The 18,242-nt window shown below is 38.7% G+C and overlaps 1 protein-coding gene across 1 annotated transcript in view; it reads right to left on the bottom strand.

Annotated features, from left to right (window-relative positions):
- Positions 1-10,273: 10,273 nt before the first annotated feature.
- The window catches only part of tnmd (tenomodulin), a 39,923-nt gene continuing 31,954 nt past the window's right edge, over positions 10,274-18,242 (bottom strand). The window contains exons 5-7 of the mRNA XM_016282823.1: positions 15,616-15,775; positions 15,130-15,236; positions 10,274-10,578 (exon numbers count right to left, since the gene is read on the bottom strand). Coding sequence (XP_016138309.1) covers positions 10,369-10,578; positions 15,130-15,236; positions 15,616-15,775 — 477 coding nt within the window. The 3' untranslated portion in view covers positions 10,274-10,368. The remainder of the gene's footprint in view (positions 10,579-15,129; positions 15,237-15,615; positions 15,776-18,242) is intronic.

Genomic DNA, 18,242 nt, shown 5'->3' with positions numbered 1-18,242 from the left:
AAATATGCAGTATGTAGGGCTGTTTTACTCATAAGACTCCAGTATGTGTGTGTATTGCTGTATTTTTCCAATTTAAAGCATTCCATGTAATCCGCACACCTTTCATATTTTATCTATTTTTCAATATAAGGGGATCTGAATGTAGCTTTATGAGATTGAGCTATCATGCTGTTCTTATTCACTGTGATGTGTTTAAAGCCATTTTTACAGAGCGTATGTGCTATAAATGCTATGTCCTTTGGCTTCTGCCTTTACGCTGTCATATTTTTACCCAGTATCAACCACATATCGTTCGACTGATGCCTTACACATCTGTTTTTCAGATCACAGCTGGTGTGGTCTGTGACATTTAGGTAGATTTTAAAAATGTATTTATTTGTAGTTGATGTAGTCAGCTGTCCATGGACTCCGTTCCTTCCTCGCCTTCTATTCATTTATATCCAATGAATCTAGAGCACAGTCTCTTAATAGCGGCATCTCCACAAGTAAACAGAGTGGATGCTGGAGACATGTTGAAACGAAACTAAATTTGTGCTAAATTGGAAGAAGTGACTGAAGTTGTTGAGGGTAAATGTGGACTGGACTCTCAGAAGACGACCAGACGCTGATCATGGGCAGCAGGCTTCTGCCTCTAATTCTGTTTGACTAACACCAGAACTGTGGTGCTGCTTCGACAATCATGGCTACACCTTGTATTATGCAATATTACGTCAGTAAGACAATCAGTGACCTCATAATAATAGAAGAAAAATGTCCTTCTGGCCACCATGTAATTTTCAGACCTGGTCTTGTTTGAAATATATGTTGACCACAGGCTTTAACACTGTTGTTTTTGGGTAAAGGTATGCCAGTGCTCTTGCTATAATTTAATCTTGCCTTTTCTCGGGGCTTTCCTTTTTTTTCCCAATTGTCTTATAGTAGACTAGATTTTTTTCTAAAAAAAAGAGAGAGAACCAAAAGAAAAGAAATAAAATAAAAACAAATTTGCCTTAACGTGAGATCTCCTGTTTCCTCTTTGCTGTGGAAATTAAAACTCAAGATCACAGACTAACTGGGTTGTGGGTAAACAACACAAAGTCCACAAGGCAGATGCTATCATTGTTCTGATGTATTAAAACAAGTACACCTCCCGGTGCATCTCCTCAAGCGTTTCTTCTGTTAACGTGAATTAACTAAGGTCAGATGCACTCCCAGGTATCTCGCAACATCTTGCTGTGAATCGAGGCTGGTGCGGGGAGCTTTGTTTCCAGCCATATGTGCTCTTATTCGGCTCGTCTGCTCCTTCTGGAGACTACAGAGCACCACGGCAACTTCGGCGAGGACGGAGTGAGTGCAATCTGTTAACTACAGGAAGCAAAGCGCCGAAAAGAGTTACTGAACAATCATGGCATGATTCCCTCATTTGAGTGGGTGAATAAGAGCATTAGGATTTTTAAACAACAATAAAAAAAAATTGTCATAAAAATAATATAAAAATACGGTTTCAAACCTGCTTTTTTTTTCCTTCTGTTAAGCACACAAAGAAACATTCTTTACATTTTTATGTTCAACCACAATTCTTAGTGAATGTCAAACTCCAAAAAAGTTTAAAAACAAACTATAGGACAATGGCACAGATTATTTTAATGGTCCTTTTTGGAGTTTGACAGCCTTTATAGAAAAGAGCTACTTGAACATTCTTCAAAATTGTTATTTTGTGTTCCACAGAAAAAGAAAAAAAAACCGTCATACAGGTTTGGAAGGACATAAGAGTAAATGTTGGAATTATCATTTTACTATTTGTTTAACATATCCACCCTCCATGATTTTACGTAATATTTTTTTCGTCTGTCTTGTGGGCAAATAATCTTTAAACAACTAACACAGATTGTGAGAGGACCCAGAACAGTTTTCACACCTGCAGCTCTGTGTGCGCTGGCCTTGTGGTGAGGATAGAAATGACTGTGTGTATGATTACTCAGTGGTACGGGTTTGGAGAGGCTTTCTATGGACTTTTACTGTGTGTGTGTGTGTGTGTGTATGTGTCTGCTGATGGAGCCATCTGGCAGCTGGTACATGCTGGAGCTCTTACCCCCAAGTCTACTATTCACACACAGCTGCAGATTACCCAGCATTCTGAACCCTACAGGAAACACTGAAAAATAAAACAATAACATCCAGAAAAACACAATACTAGAGCTGTTAAAGGCAACTGTAGCCACAAGTATGGCAAAGCAAAATGACAACTGAAAGTGGTTGTTAAAACGATTTGCACAGCGTTAACCTGTCCTGTGAAAATGGGAAGATATTTTATCACACCACTACAAATGTTACATGAATTGGAGACGATATGACAAATACATAGTATGAACTTTTTCATTTCTAATGTCAAGTCTGCAGGTTTAATTTTAAGTAGAGGATGGAGGGAGACCAGTACAGCAAAAAATCTATTTTTTGTTAAAAATACAGTGTCTTTTTTTTTTTACTGACATTTACATCTTTCCCCATAAGAAGAAGAAAAACCAAAGCCCCAAAAACTAATTGAACTCCCAAAGAGCCTTGCTGTCATTAAACAGCCAATTATAGGCTATTTAATAAAAAAAGCAGTAAACATGTAAAAAGTAATGTACAAATGTTGTTGTAATTTTGTAATACATTTTATAAAATAAAATATAAAACGTATTAAAAACTTGTCCTGACCCAACTTTTATAAAATAATACAAAACTTTTATAAAAAATTACAACTTTATAATAATATAAAATCTACCATTTTACTGTATGGTTGTGTGAATGTCAGTGTGATTTTTTTTTTATCATAGTAAAATATGATGGAATATTAATACACAAAATTGATTGATAGTTTTAAATTAGATATTTGAAACTAACAAACAAAAACACTGCTAAAAAATAATACACTATCAAATTCAAAATCATGATTAGATACTGTACAACCCTTGTGACAACTAGCCCCAGTCTTCCCTATAGTGTGTATTTTAGGTACTGCATCATTTCAGGTTTTTCACCACTTCAGTCACTTTTTAGTCTTAAGTTCAAATACATTTTTAAAGTACTAATACTCTTTGTAGTCACAGTTTACATGCAGTTGCAACTGGAAATATCATGATTATACCAGAATGGCAAAATGTTGTTCAAAATAAAGATGAAGTATAGCATGTCGTGGTCTAGGAAACACATGTAGGCTAGCTGTTTGACATGGCATGTTGACTCCCTACCATTATTCATGCAGCATTAAAAATAAAAATAAACAGGACAGCTTGTAGTGATCAGTGTTTCACTTCTGAATGTCATAGGATCTATGACTAATCATAAACTTCTAAACTGAAATAACCCTTGTATAGTTAAAAAAAAAGACAGCTGTGGTTCACTAGCGTCAAACCGGGTCTTTACATCAACACAGCTGCACAAAATCAGCTCAAGGAACATTCTATTTTTAAAGCAAGATGACAAGTAGCTGGGGGCCAATGACATGCTTGAAGAGAGCGAGTGTTTATCGCATCATGGCGTCTCTCTAGTGAGGAGTGGCGGGGCGGCTGAGGGATGGCGGTCATTAGAAATGTGCCTCCAGTCAGGGGCTGCGCTTAGATTACTCACACACACACACACACACACACACACTAAACAGTGGTTTTGTTCTGTTACTAAACTAAGACTAATGACATCCACTCCAATTTATGTCCTTTGTTCATCACTTTATATTTACATCAAATTTTTAAAGCAGCAGCAGTCTCACAGCAGGAATTTATAGAAGCTAAAAGCAATACTCTTACAGCTATTAAACTTCTCACCCTACATCCCTCAACTGCCTGAACTGATAAAATTCTTCCATTGACAAATGAAACAATAACCATAATTTTATATTTCCCAGGTCATAACCATAGAGTCAAGGTTTGGCTGATTATTATGGCCCCATTAGCCCCTGCTGGTAGATGCTATAACCACATCATCTGGCAGAAAAACAGATCTTTCTCCATTGATAGCCATTCAAAAAGATTTGGATATTCTTTCTGGCTATGTATATATATATATATATATATATATATATGTATGTACAAACCCAATTCCAAAAAAAGTTGGGACTCTGTACAAATTGTGAGTAAAAAAGGAATGGAATAATTTACAAATCTCATAAACTTATATTTTATTCACAATAGAATATAGATAACATATCAAATGTTGAAAGTGAGACATTTTTTAAATGTCATGCCAAATATTGGCTCATTTTGGATTTCATGAGAGCTACACATTCCAAAAAAGTTGGGACAGGTAGCAATAAGAGGCCGGAAAAGTTAAATGTACATATAAGGAACAGCTGGAGGACCAATTTACAACTTATTAGGTCAATCTCAGTTTAAACATTTGATATGTCATCTGTTGTATTCTGAATAAAATATTGAAATTTGAAACTTCCACATCATTGCATTCTGTTTTTATTCACAATTTGTACAGTGTCCCAACTTTTTTGGAATCGGGTTTGTATATGTGTGTATATATATACATAGTGTCAAACCAAAATTTACAGACACCTTCAACATTTCTCACATTATCACAGTTTATTCGCTATAGTTTAGAAAATGGTAATAAAATGACAAGAACACAGCGTTAATCTGTGTCAGAACAAATTCATCTTGATAATGTCAGATTACTTTGATAGAAAGGTATGTAATGGATTACAATCAACCAAAAATTATTCAGCTGTTCAATTTAAGTACACAATTGGATAATACCAATTTAGGCCAACCAATTACCAAGCAATGTTTAATTTTGTTCAGTTTGTGGTGTAAGAAGGTCGCATTAGCAATTAAAAGAAAAAAAAAACACAAGCAAAACATGGTCAAGTCAAATTGTTTGAATAATTTTTGGCCCCAAATTTTTATCAGTTTTACTGGTAGTCCACTGTAGGAAGATTTTTTTTGGGTATGTCACAGTTCACTTTATTTTGCTATCCTCACATCAATGAAAAATTCACTTAGTGTCCTGCACCCACTAGTAAAAAAAAAAATTTAACTTTAAAATTTAAAATTTAGCTGAAGCACCTTAACAGTCTCAAGTCTTTATTGTTTGATGCGACAAGCTTTGCTCATCATCATTTTGCAATTATCCACCATTCTTCACCTCACCTGTTCTCCTCTCAAGCTCTGTCAGGTTGGATGGGGGCAGATGCACATTTTCAGGTTTTTACAGAAATATTTGTTTGGGTTCGATCCCAGGCTCTGGCTGGGCCACTCAAGGACATTCACAGAGTTGTCTATAAGCCACTCTTGCTGTTTGCTTAGGGTCATTGTCCTGTTGGAAGGTGAACCTTCTGCCCAGTCTGAGGTTCTGAATGCTCTGGACTGGGTTTTCATTAAGGCTATCTCAATATTTTGGTGCATTGAGCTTTTCTTCTACTCTGATGAGTCCCTCAGTCCCTGCCGCTGAAAAACAGCCCTACAGCATGAGGCTGTTACCAGCACACTTTACTTTTGGGATGGTACTCTGCAGGTGATGAGCGGAGCTGGTTTCCTTCAAACATGATGCTTGGAATTGAGGTTCATCAGACCAGATAATATCGTTTCTCACAGTCTGAGGGTCCTTTAGGTCCTTTTTTCAAATTCCAAGTGTGCTTTCATGTGTCTTCCCTGAGGAGAAGATTGAGTCTTGCCACACCGCCATAAAGCACAGATCGGTGGAGTGTTGCAGTGATGTTTGTCCTTCTGTAGATTTCTCCCATCTGCATATATGATCATGGAGCTCAACTAGAATGACCATCAGCTTCTTGTTCAACACTCTAAACAAAGACCTTCTCCATCAATTGCTCAGTTTGGCCAGGAGGCCAGCTCTAGGAAGAGTCCTGGTTGTTTCAAACTTCTTCCATTAAGGGTAACAGAGTCTACATGCTTCTGTGACCCTTCAGGGAAGCAGAATTTTTTTCTGAACTCTTCCACAGATGTGTGGCTTGACGCAAACCTGTTTCTGAGCTCTACAGGCAGTTCTTTTGACCTCAGGGCTTGGTTTTTACTCTGATATGCATTATCAGCTGTTAGACCTTTAATTAAGACGTGTGTGCCTTTCCAAATTATACCCATTCAATTAAATTTGCCACAGACTAACTTCACTTGAAGTGTAGAAATATCTACAAGCAATATGAATGCTCCTGAGCTAAATTTCAACTGTCCCAGATATGAATACTTATGCAATGGAATCATTTAAGTTTTTTTTATTTTTAATAAATTTACAAAGATGTTAAAAAACAGTTTTTTTTGCTTTACCATTATGGTGTATTTATATTTATATGGGAAAAAAGTAATTTAAAGCAGTTTAACATAAGGCAGCAACATAACAAAATGTGAAAAAATAAAGTAAACATTTTTTTTTTTTACCGGTCTGTCGAGTCATACCCACTGATGATCAGTGGTCCTACCATAGATATGTCAGCTTTGCGACAGCCATTAACTGTTCGAGGTGGCTATGGAAATTAGCGTGGTGCCATAAATAAATCCTATCTGTCGCACAATTCTTTTACAAACAGTATTTTTTCGTATCAAACTCGACATAAAATTTTCTATAAAAGGATTATGTCATGGGAAACATGTTGAAAGTTAGCATCAAGGCAGTAAATGTATTATGTGATTAACCTTTTTACATAAAAGCGGATAATTCAGTGCATTCAAACATCTCCGTCATACAGGTGTCCTGTTGACCGTTAAAAGATGGCGACGCTGTTGACGTACCTGGAGCAGGTGGACGCGGCACTTACCTTTTACTATGCCTAAGTTATGAACCAACATGAGCAAAAAAGCCACATTTTAAATCGTGTACTTTGAAGGAGTCATACACCAGCCGTAAAACATCCAGCAAGAAGTAGAGGTATCTCTAGGCAATAATATAGTCATATCCATCCGGCACCGCTGGAGGGCAGTAGTGACACACCTCAGTGAAATACATTTAACAAGCAATTTGTTCTCTCTTCTTGTACATCGTGTACTGCTTTAAAGCAGAAAGTCTGCCTGTAAAGCACAGACTACCTGCTCCACGTACACAAACCGGCGAGTTAAATCCTGGGAACTAAAACAAACAGCTCGGAGGTAAATTACAATGCACTTTTGATGTGCTAACAAAAGGAATTAATTCACATGCGTACCTGTGCAGTCTGCAGTAATCCTGCCTCCTTGCACTGCTCCAGACTCACTGAATTTTCGCCCTCAGTCTCATGCAGTCACTGTTGCTGCAGGCTCACTCTCAATCTTTCTGCGTCTCGGCAATGAAATACAAGCAGCTCTGAGCTTTCACAAATGAAAATAGTTTGTTTTAAATCTGAAATCGTTAGACACGTCTCAGTATGGATCTGGGTCGGTATACAGTATGTGCATGGTGTTCTATAATTCATTCAATTTTAAGGCGTGACTCACTGGTATTTGTGTGTGTGTGTGTGTGTGTGTGTAGTTTATTTGGTTCTCTACCTTAGCCTTAACAGGTTAATATACATAAAATATACAACATATGTTATCTGTCATAGCTGACATGTATATAAACACACCAGAAGGTACGTGACTAGAAATAGCAATGCAGTCTCATGCAGTCACTGTTGCTGCAGGCTCACTCTCAATCTTTCTGCGTCTCGGCAATGAAATACAAGCAGCTCTGAGCTTTCACAAATGAAAATAGTTTGTTTTAAATCTGAAATCGTTAGACACGTCTCAGTATGGATCTGGGTCGGTATACAGTATGTGCATGGTGTTCTATAATTCATTCAATTTTAAGGCGTGACTCACTGGTATTTGTGTGTGTGTGTGTGTGTGTGTGTGTGTGTGTGTAGTTTATTTGGTTCTCTACCTTAGCCTTAACAGGTTAATATACATAAAATATACAACATATGTTATCTGTCATAGCTGACATGTATATAAACACATCAGAAGGTACGTGACTAGAAATAGCAATGAAAGGTATATATATATATGGCATATCATAAGGTGCGGTGACATTGTAAACAGCTTGGTTGAATTCACAAGGACATAAATGCCTTTGTACTATACTCTTGCTCGTTGTCTTTTATTATTCTTAAAATGAAATTAATTGTAATGTTGCTTAGAACTATAAGTAAAAGCACCCAAGGAAAAATGTGGCGATGTGTCAAGAAAAGTTATGATTTTTTTTTTATGTCCAACATAGGTTTTTTATGTTTTTCTTCCTCAGTTTTTCCATAATTTTTATGATGGTTTTATTGAGCATTTTGTCCCTTTTTTCAGTCTATAGATAAGAGAAGCTTGGACGTTCTTCCAGTCTTCTCCTTTGGTTTTCCAAGAAAGTCATAAAGGTTTTGAACATCATGAGGATGAGTAAGTAGATTTTTGATGAAGAATTACAGTTATAGTTACAGAATTAATAAATGTAATATTTTAATTAAAAAAATAAAGAATTTGATAAATGGAATAATAAAAAATATATATTTTAAGGATGTATGTATGTTATTATTATTATATTATAGATATTTATAGTAATATAGATCTTTTTCCTGCTATACGATGGCTCTGTTAATGTTCGAGGTGACTTCCTCTAGTATCGCATCAAGATAAGTGCTGGTGTCTCATGTGATTTCAGGTATTGTGATAAAAGAAACAGGATCCAATATAATAAGCTTTCTATGGGGTATTTTGAGTTTGTGCTTTGATCATTTACCCCAGGCTTCTAGTGAATTAGAATATAGTATTGCAGAAGAAAGAAGTGTTTTGAGAAAAGATATGGCTGATGAAAATCACATTTAGACAACTGACCATGGATGCGAAAGAGATAAACATCAAGGTGAGTTTTAACTTCCTCCATGGAATGCTTTGTGGCTTTGCGTGGTTGTTTGTCACAGATGTGGCATCTTTTGTTTCAAGATGAAAGCCCTGTGTTTTGCTCTTTTGTTGGTCTCACGGAATAGATTCATTTTGTATGCTTTCAGTGTAATGTCTTTCAAGGTTTTCATTATTATAATTTAAAATAATATGCTGTCTGTCTTATTAGATTTCATATAGCTGAGTCATGTGCAGAACTGGAAGGGCGTAACGCTAATAATGTCAAGGTCATCGAGTTGGTTTCCCAAAGAAAACAAACGGAGAAATTTGAAGGCATACATTTAATGCACTTTTTCGGTCCCTTGGCACATGTTTATATGCAGCAGTAAATTAGAAGCAGACTATAAAACTTTTACCAGTTTTATTCAGAAGGAATTTGCTGGAAAAACACAAAAGAGCATTTGATTATGTAAAGGCAATTTATAGAGCACGCATTTGCTTGGATGAAAGAATTGATTGAAACAGTCCCAGACCTGCAATTATGGTGCTAGCAATGTCACTACTTAAATATAGCCGCGTGATATGTGTACAGTGTAGTCCTACACCGCACTAAATTCACATAACAGCTTTTAAAAAGGCTAATTTTCAAAGTTCTACAGGGACTTGCTTAAGCGTAAATACATTAAACACAATAGTTCATAATATAAACATGCAAATTACTGTGAATTTATTTGTTAACCTAGTTTCTTATAATGCCTCTCATCCACTATAAACATGACAAACAAAGGGCCAATGGAAACAGTCATGTCATGCAGAACGTCATGCGCAAACAAACAAAATCAAATGAAATCCATGTTAACTAAATCAAATTAAATTACAATGTCTCGCCTACACTATTGTTTTGAAAGGTCTGCATGGAAAATGTAGACTACAGTAACTGACCCTTTCCAAAGCACCTGTTTCTGTTCTACTTCCAGTATCAACATCAGGTCAAGGACAGATAAAAGGATTGAAAAGGATAAGTCTTACAGAAAGCAGCCATGTACATATATGGGTAGTTGACATGAAATACTTCTTCCATTGACATGAGACTCCATCTAGCACTGTTTTAAACAGTAATTGTATAATAACAGTTTTTGTAACCATATTAATTGAGAGGCTAATATTCCATGTGGTTTCAAATTAATATGGTCATAAAAATGGTGTGCATAATAATTACAAGCAAAATGCTGTTGAAAATAGTCTGAGGTGGAATATTTTTGTACTATTAAAAATTCATTTGAAGTACCACAAGTTAAAATAATGAAGACATAAGGTGAAATTGTGAAAAATAGCACCTAGAATATAGTTTCCCTTATGTATTTATAAACCGTTTAACTTAAAATCTTGATGTTGATGGTTATTCATCAACTACCCATATATAATATAAAAAAAATAATTATGACAGTGATGCGGTCACTGAGGATGAGCTAATGTTTTGCCTTATTTGAAAATATATTTTTTACACAAGGAATGGAAAAGGTTTTGAGCGTATATGTGACATTTCGTACAAATGAAGCTGGTCTACGCGTACCCCTGAGCAGCATAGCACCACTGGTTCCCACCGGCATCCTCAAATTCGTCCCAGCATTCTTGCTATCCACCAGTTGCAGGGCATGACAATCTGACAGATGACCCGTCCTCCCTGGTAATAGTAGGGATACGGCCAAAAGCCGCCCAGGGGCTCGTAGTATCGGCGACAGTAACGGTACCCCCGTCGACAGTACTGGCAGCAGTAGCCCTGCTCATCTAGGCTGTTGTCCAGCTCCATCCCCGCTTCTCTCTGCAAAGAGTGGGAGTCAACAGGGTCAGAACTGCAGCCAAACAATACCTGCAATCTCACCACAGGGCGCATGACTGATGGCTTGATTTTAGCAATAAAAAGGTGCAGTGCTCTGAAGGGGGAATGAAGAGTGATTATGGGTTGTAGACACGCAATGACAAAAAACCCTGTCATGCTCGGATATGTCACAAGGATCAGAGTGGCATTTAAAGTAGATGCTTTTGATATGCCAAGCCGGAGTATCAGATATGATATAATGCCCTTGACCTTTCCATTACGCCGCCGGTGGCATCGCTTGGCCTTAGCATCTCTGATTCAAGTCCCTTAACCCCGCTGCCTGTTTGACACTGGCAGCCACAGAGATAATTACACTATTTCTTTCATCCCAGCCCTCCCACTCCCATAAAAGCATAGCATTGGCGCCTGAGTCCGAGCAGCGACCACGGTCTCATTTCGGCTCAGAAATGAGAACCCTCCCCCATGCACTTTCATGCCCTCCTTTGACTTTGGCATGAAGCGAATGGCATGTTCATACAGCAATTAGCGGGGTAATGATCTCCCAACAAGGATCGGTTTATTTGCTCTCGCAGGCAGGGTGTGAATTGGTGTAAGGGCTAAATGATAGCGGAGTGAAAGGTAAATTGGGTAGAATTAATGGCCCTTGGCCCTCTCCATTGTGATCGTGTACGCATGCCCTCTCCAGATTACCCAGGGCTGAGTGCCATGCCTTTGATCAGCCGCTACAACGAGATGGGTTCCGAGAAGTGCCACTTAACTTTCTCCTGTAACTGTTGGAGCAGATAGCACCCTCGACTCGCACTGTTACATTTGACTGCATTTCGATCTCGCCAAGCTTACGACGCAGACAATGTGACGTTATCCGTCTGATTAAAAACACTGTCATGGACCTAGTCATCTCCGCTGATCTGCATTAGATTGGCAGATGAAGCCGTATCTCTTCAGGTCATCTGGCAACGTTTCAGACTTCCTGTTGGGAAATGATGCAAATGAACATGAGGGGAGAAAATCACTTTGAAATGTGTTGCCCAGATGAAAATGGCATCTAAAAACGGTCATTTGTGGTGTTTGTATAGTATAAACAGGTATTTTATTATCATTATTGATCTTTTTGGGTTTGAGATGAAGCGCAGTGAATTATAATGTGCCTGTGCATGTGCGTGCGAAGATGCATAATGACATGCATTTCTCCTCTGGAGTCCCATCTCTCATTATGTTCTCCATAAACGGCGCATGTATGAGTTTTCATGAGCTCACTATGCAATGATGAATGGAGTGAAAATTGCATTCTTCTAATGATTAGACTTGTGCAAGAGAAAGCAGGCCGATGCTTGTACTCTTTGATTTATTACTCTCACAAATGCACAAAGACAATTACTGATTCATAATGTTTGTCAGCTTTAGGGTCAAGAGTGTTGAGACAACAATTCATTTTGGAAACGGCACAAAGCCTGTCAGTGTAGCACTGTTTGCTTTATCAGACTTTCACAGAAAAGCCCCCTGCCAGCATGAAAGGTGGATGTTATTTGGGAAAATAAGAGATTTTTTGTTGAGTGAAATGATGTGTGATTAGGATAAAACAAACAGACTATGAATGGTATTGTTCCGCGGAGGTATATTAATCAAACTGATTATCCTGCCGCAGTGAGAAAGTGAGTGTTAATAACTTCATGTTTGAGACTTTATATGTCAGTGAGAAGAAGTGAAGTACTCTGGGACATGATGTTAGTCATGCATAAACTAGTAAGAGTAATTAAGAACAGGTGCCTATAGTTGACTGTAGCGTTTTGCATTAGCCTTACAAAGCCTGTCATGTTCTCTATTATGTTTAGTGTTACAGCCTGTAAAGCATGATGCAGTAGCATTTAATGTGAGGAAGTTCGAAAACTCCTAATTTATTATGGTGTGGCACATCATAGTTGATTCTGCTCAGTTGATACTTGACACCCTGTGGATTTACTTCATAAACCACGATTACTGAAGGGATAAATTATCTTAAACTTCACACTATCTTGATGCTAATCAAGACACTAGAGAGACACTGTTTCCCAAAAGAGTTTTATTGATTATAAAATACATTTTGAGTAAAATGCTTCATGCATCAATTTACAATTTTTTTTTCAGGACTGTCAAAGTTAACTTATTAACGTCTCAAACATAATTAAATATGTTTAACACGCTATTTGTTTATTTATTTATTTGAGCACACTTTATTTAGTTTGACATACATATACATGCTTTATTTTCTTCTGTTCTAAAATCTGATTGGAACATCTGGAGCAGATTGGAACTGATCGGAGTGCACACAAACACAAAGATGTCTCTTGTGGGGGACACGTTTATCAGTAAATGATGGAGAAAGACCCTTTTTACAGGTTACTTATGAATCAAATCTAGATATCCTGTTTACAACAAATGTATAGCATTTGCATTCATTGTATGGTGGAATTTAATTATCGTTGAAGCTGAACATTCATTGAAATGTTAATGCGAACACCTGCGGAGGAATGCTGGGAAGATTACGCTCAAGTGAAGAAAGTTGTTTTATTAAATTACTGCAGATTTGCATTTTCTGTGTGTTTTGATTGTTCAAAAGTTTGGGGTCAGTAAGATTTATTTATTTATTTATTTTTTTAGACAGTAATACTGTATTCAGGGAAGTTGACATTAAACAAACGTTTTCTTTTTCAAATAAATGCTGTTCTTTATATTATATAAATGCTGTACTTTATATTTGTCAAAGAATGTATCACTGTTGTCACAAAAATATTAAGCAGCACAACAGTTTTCAACATTGATAATAATTTAGAATATTGGAATAATTTCTGAAGGATCATGTGACACTGTATTCACAATTTTGATCAAATAAATTCAGCCTTGGCAAGCACGAGACTTACCGCCTCCAAACTTTCGAAAGGTAGTGTAGTTTTAGAATAATATAGGGTGTGGTTTTTTTATATATATGCATGTAGGTGCCCTATGCATGGATGCATATTTCTGCCATCCCCAAAAATTGCGGAACCTCATCATTACACATATGTCTGTTATTTATTTTATTTCCTTAAAAAGAAACTGTACTGTATGTATTATCATGTTCATTTGACAGTTTTTGTTTTAAATGGCAGATTTAACAAGAGACTTGAAACTAAGCATTTGTTTCATTTTGGTATCCTAAGTTTAACGTGAATTCATCTTCATCGGGTCCTTGACCGGACAGAGCATCTTAACTTCAGATGGACGCAGGGAGGCAGGCAATCATTGATATGCAAGCCAGAATGCTTTCAGCTAGGACGCGGGGTCACGATGCCTACCATCAACAACTGCGGCAGGCACACGCGTCTGAGATTTGATGGGACCCAATCATCAGAGGCTTATCCTTCCAATGTAGGTCAAGGACCATGATGCAATTTCTCAGCGCAGCCAGATGATAGTTATTCAGTTTGAAAGATATCCAGAGCTGTGCTGGCACACAACGCATCAGCGTGGCAGGACTGGAGAAAGGTCAGCCTCGTATATCTCAGGCCTTCTGTCACAGGAACTTTGATGATTATTTATAAAAAGTGCACAACAGGAAGAGACCTGTAGCAAAATATGAATTCCCTCCTCCAGCTGCAGACGTCTGCCGGTGGGAGAGCTAAAGAAGGGCTTGCATCTAGGATCCTCTGAAAGGACGGGGATATCTGGCTTCCCAGCAGCATCTACATGACTCCAGACTCCAATTACCGGGAGCCACATACCCTCTGACGTTCACACAAGTCTTTGTTATCGCTCTGCCCACAAACACAGCCCGCCTGTGCTTAGCCTTGGAATTGGCTGGATCGGTGTGTATTAACCAGCTGATAGAAAGAGAGGATTTCAAAAGGGAAAGGTGGTTTCATCTGAGTCTGCTTTAATTATACGCTACGTTGCGGCCCATGTTGCTGGATGAGGTGGGCAGGCAAGACGTTCCTGGGCCTCTGCAGATAAATGTGCTTTTATTCCTCCACTGTCTTCTCATCCTCGTGCTTGGAGGCTAGAAGTCGCATGCTAGTTGGGGAGGTGTATATCGTAGGTGTGCGAAGCATTAGTGCATGCAGCCTTAGGATAATTAATCATTGAACATATGCTTCACTTCATGGATGCAATGAAGGACACTCTTTGGCCGCTTGATTCTCCATGCCTTGATAATTAAAGCATGATTAATACATTTATCTATTCATTAATGAGTGACCTTGGGAGGCTGTCTTTGTACATCACTAACTACATAAGAGAGGCAAGGAAAAATTGTGCAAGGCAAACTTGCTTCCTTTGAAGGCTAAATATCCCTTACCATTAGCTGTAAGACATTAAGGGAGTCTTAAGTGAATTGGCCTGATTTAAGCAGATATATAGAGCAATTTCAATACCCTGCAGTCCACATGGTCTGTTTTAAGTTCGGAAAAGGAACTTCGATTAATGAACGATTTATACCAAGAAAGAGAGCATGACTATCCCGCATGATTCACCCGCCGCCTGAACACCTCTTTTAGTAATGAACCTGGGGCTCATACTTACATAGTCGTTCACTGGTAACTGGTCCATGACATCACGGGCCTGACGTGGACCTCTCGCCTCCAGCTCTGGGGTCTCCTCCACGTCCTCTACATCGTGGAATTCAGCATCTGCGTCACAGAAGGAAAGACGGTAATGCTTGCTACTAAAAAACTGATATCATGAAAGGCCTCTTTGATCTTCCTTAAGAACATAAAGCCCTCCAGTACTATAATGCCCTTATTTGGAAAAACAGAAGTTGGTTTGTGGCAAAAATGTTCTTCAAACATGGAGTATTGTGTCCTTGATTAGTTGATCAGTGATTGCTTAGGACATTTCTAGAGCTTTAACCATAAAATTCAGTGTATTTTTATTTTTGCCTTCCTATTGAAGAAAAGTACAAGCAAACAGTGGAGAGCAAAATAAATTACAGACTTGACTCTTAGGCTATTCTGAAACCTTATTACTAGGTTGAATTGGATTTTGAGGCGGTGAAGCCCTGTTTGTAACCTCTGAGAGGAGATGGGTGGATCCAGTGGATGGGCAGATCTTGGCAAATCTCCCAGATCTTGGAATTCAACAGGAATGTTTTGTTGGAGACTGGTTCTTCAGCTGGGATCCATATCTGAGAGTCCACCATCTGCATATCCACTTCACCTGTCTCACTCACCTGCAAAAAGAATGTACATTTTAATGCCTACACAAAAGCAGTTATACTGGGTCATAGATAGGGATGGATGATCTTCTGATCATACCATGTCTATCTGGATACTGTGAAGGACAGTATTGCCAATATTTCTAATACCAGTCAATCACAGCTCTTTAATATTATATATATTATTATATAATACTAATCATTGTTGCTGCCGTGTGTTTTGAGTTTGAGCTCCGTCAAGTTAGTTCTTTATCGTCTATTTTTTATCTTAAAATCAATTTTATACACCATAATTTTCATTTCTATAATGTGTGAATATATCCCCTATCGTATTCTACAACAAAAACAATCAGAGCGCCTTATCACTAGTTTTATTTTGATTTCCCGAGTCTGTTATTAGCATATAGCCCGTTAGCATCTCCAGCGTGGTTGCCGCTAATCTCGCTTACATTGCTAATACTCTATAATTACTCTTTAATGACGGATGTGTGTTCTCCTTTCAGTGCAGGTGAGGACACGTTTGAGCTGCATTCGGTGCAGCTCGAGCTGGAGGCCATAGAGAAGCAGATCCGCGACCTGGTGGAGAGGCAGGCCCAGCTGAGAGAGCGGAGAGCCGCGCTGGAAACTTCCCGGGCTGACGCTCACAAGTCCGAGGTAAGTATACAGCGTGCTGCTAACTCTCCCACCACATCTACTCCATGTTTCTCTGCACAGGCCCGGTGCACCCAGGACGCGATCTTCCCAGATGTCCTTCACTCCGTCACCGGGACACCACGGACCCTGGGTGCACCCACAGCGGAAGACGCGAGTCAGGCCCCGGGCGAAGACCTCTACCCCTCCGCCACCTCCAGTCTTCGAGATCTCCACCCGGAACAGCTTTGCTCCCCTCCGCGAGACGGAACGCAACACTGTGATTGTCGGAGACTCCATTGTCCGGCACGTCCGTGCTACGTTAGCTGAAGGTAAAGTGCACACCCACTGTTTCCCTGATGCTCATGTTCTCGATGTTTCTGCGCAGATACCCGCGATCCTGAAGGGCAACGAGAGCCCTGGAGGAGCAGTCGTGCTTCACGCCGGGGTTAACGACACCAAGCTGCGGCAGACGGAGACACTGAAAAGGGACTTCAGGAGCCTGATCGAGACGGTGCGCAGCACATTGCCCGTGACGATGATCATCGTGTCAGGACCGCTTCCCACGTATCAATGAGGACACGGAAGGTTCAGTAGACTTTTTGCTTTAAATTAATGGTTATTGTCATGGTGTAAAGAACAGAAACTGCTCTTTGTTAATAATTGGAATCTTTTCTGGGAGTGTCCTAGGCTTTTTCGCGCTGACGGCCTTCACCCCAGCAGAGTCGGAGCGGAACTCCTGTCGGACAACATCTGCAGGACGCTACGCTCCATATGACTAGTAAGTCAAATCTCAAATAACTGCCATAATGACTTTTGTTCTACCCGCTTAAATGATAGAAGTACTTGCTCTGTCCAATCTATAAAGACTGTGTCTGTTCCCCGAATAGTGAGGTCAAAATATAAATTTAATGCAGGATCTAGAAAAAATCTGATCGTGATTAAACCAGAAAAATGTAAAAATAAAAGAACACAGAACCCAAAGCAGTTATTGTAAATGAAATTATCACAGATAATAGTTTTGATGTACTCTGCTTGACTGAAAATTGGCTAAAACAAAATGATTATATTGGTCTAAATGAGTCTACTCCAACAAGCTACTGTGTTAAGCATGAGCCCCGTCAGGTCATGGCGGCGGTGTTGCAACAATATATACTGATATTCTCAATGTTACTCAGAAGACAGGATACAGGTTTAACTCATTTGAAATTCTTCTGCTTTATGTTACACTGTCAGATATGTAAAATAAATCTATTGTATCTCTTGCTCTGGCCACTGTGTATAGACCACCAGGGCCGTATACAGATTTCCTCTTAGACCTATTGGTTACTGTTGATAAAGCGCTAATTGTCTGAGATTTTTTACATTCACGTTGATAATACAAATGATGCATTAGGACTTGCATTTACTGACATAATAAACTGTTTTGGAGTCAAGCAAAACGTCACCGGGTCCACTCATCGTTTTAATCATACGCTAGATTTAATTATATCGCATGGAATTGATCTTACTGATATAGATATCGTACCTCAAAGTGATGATGTTACTGACCATTTCCTTGTATCGTGCATGCTGCGTATTACTGATATTAACTATATGGCTCCGCGTTATCGTCCGGGCAGAACTGTTGTTCCAGCCACCAAAGACAGATTCACAAATAACCTGCCTGATTTATCTCAACTGCTCTGTGTCCCCATAAATACACATGAACTAGACGAAATGACTAGCAACATGGGCACTATATTCTCTAATACATTAGAAGCTGTTGCCCCCATCAAATTGAAAAAGGTTAGAGAAAAACGTACTGCGCCATGGTACAACAGTAATACCCACTCTCTCAAGAAAAAAACTC

The sequence above is a fragment of the Sinocyclocheilus grahami genome, unplaced genomic scaffold (genome assembly GCF_001515645.1).
Source record: "Sinocyclocheilus grahami isolate Dianchi unplaced genomic scaffold, SAMN03320097.WGS_v1.1 scaffold167.1, whole genome shotgun sequence".
Taxonomy (NCBI): domain Eukaryota; kingdom Metazoa; phylum Chordata; class Actinopteri; order Cypriniformes; family Cyprinidae; genus Sinocyclocheilus; species Sinocyclocheilus grahami.
The sequence above is the reverse complement of the archived record's forward strand: the minus strand, read 5'-3'. Positions and strand labels throughout refer to the sequence as shown.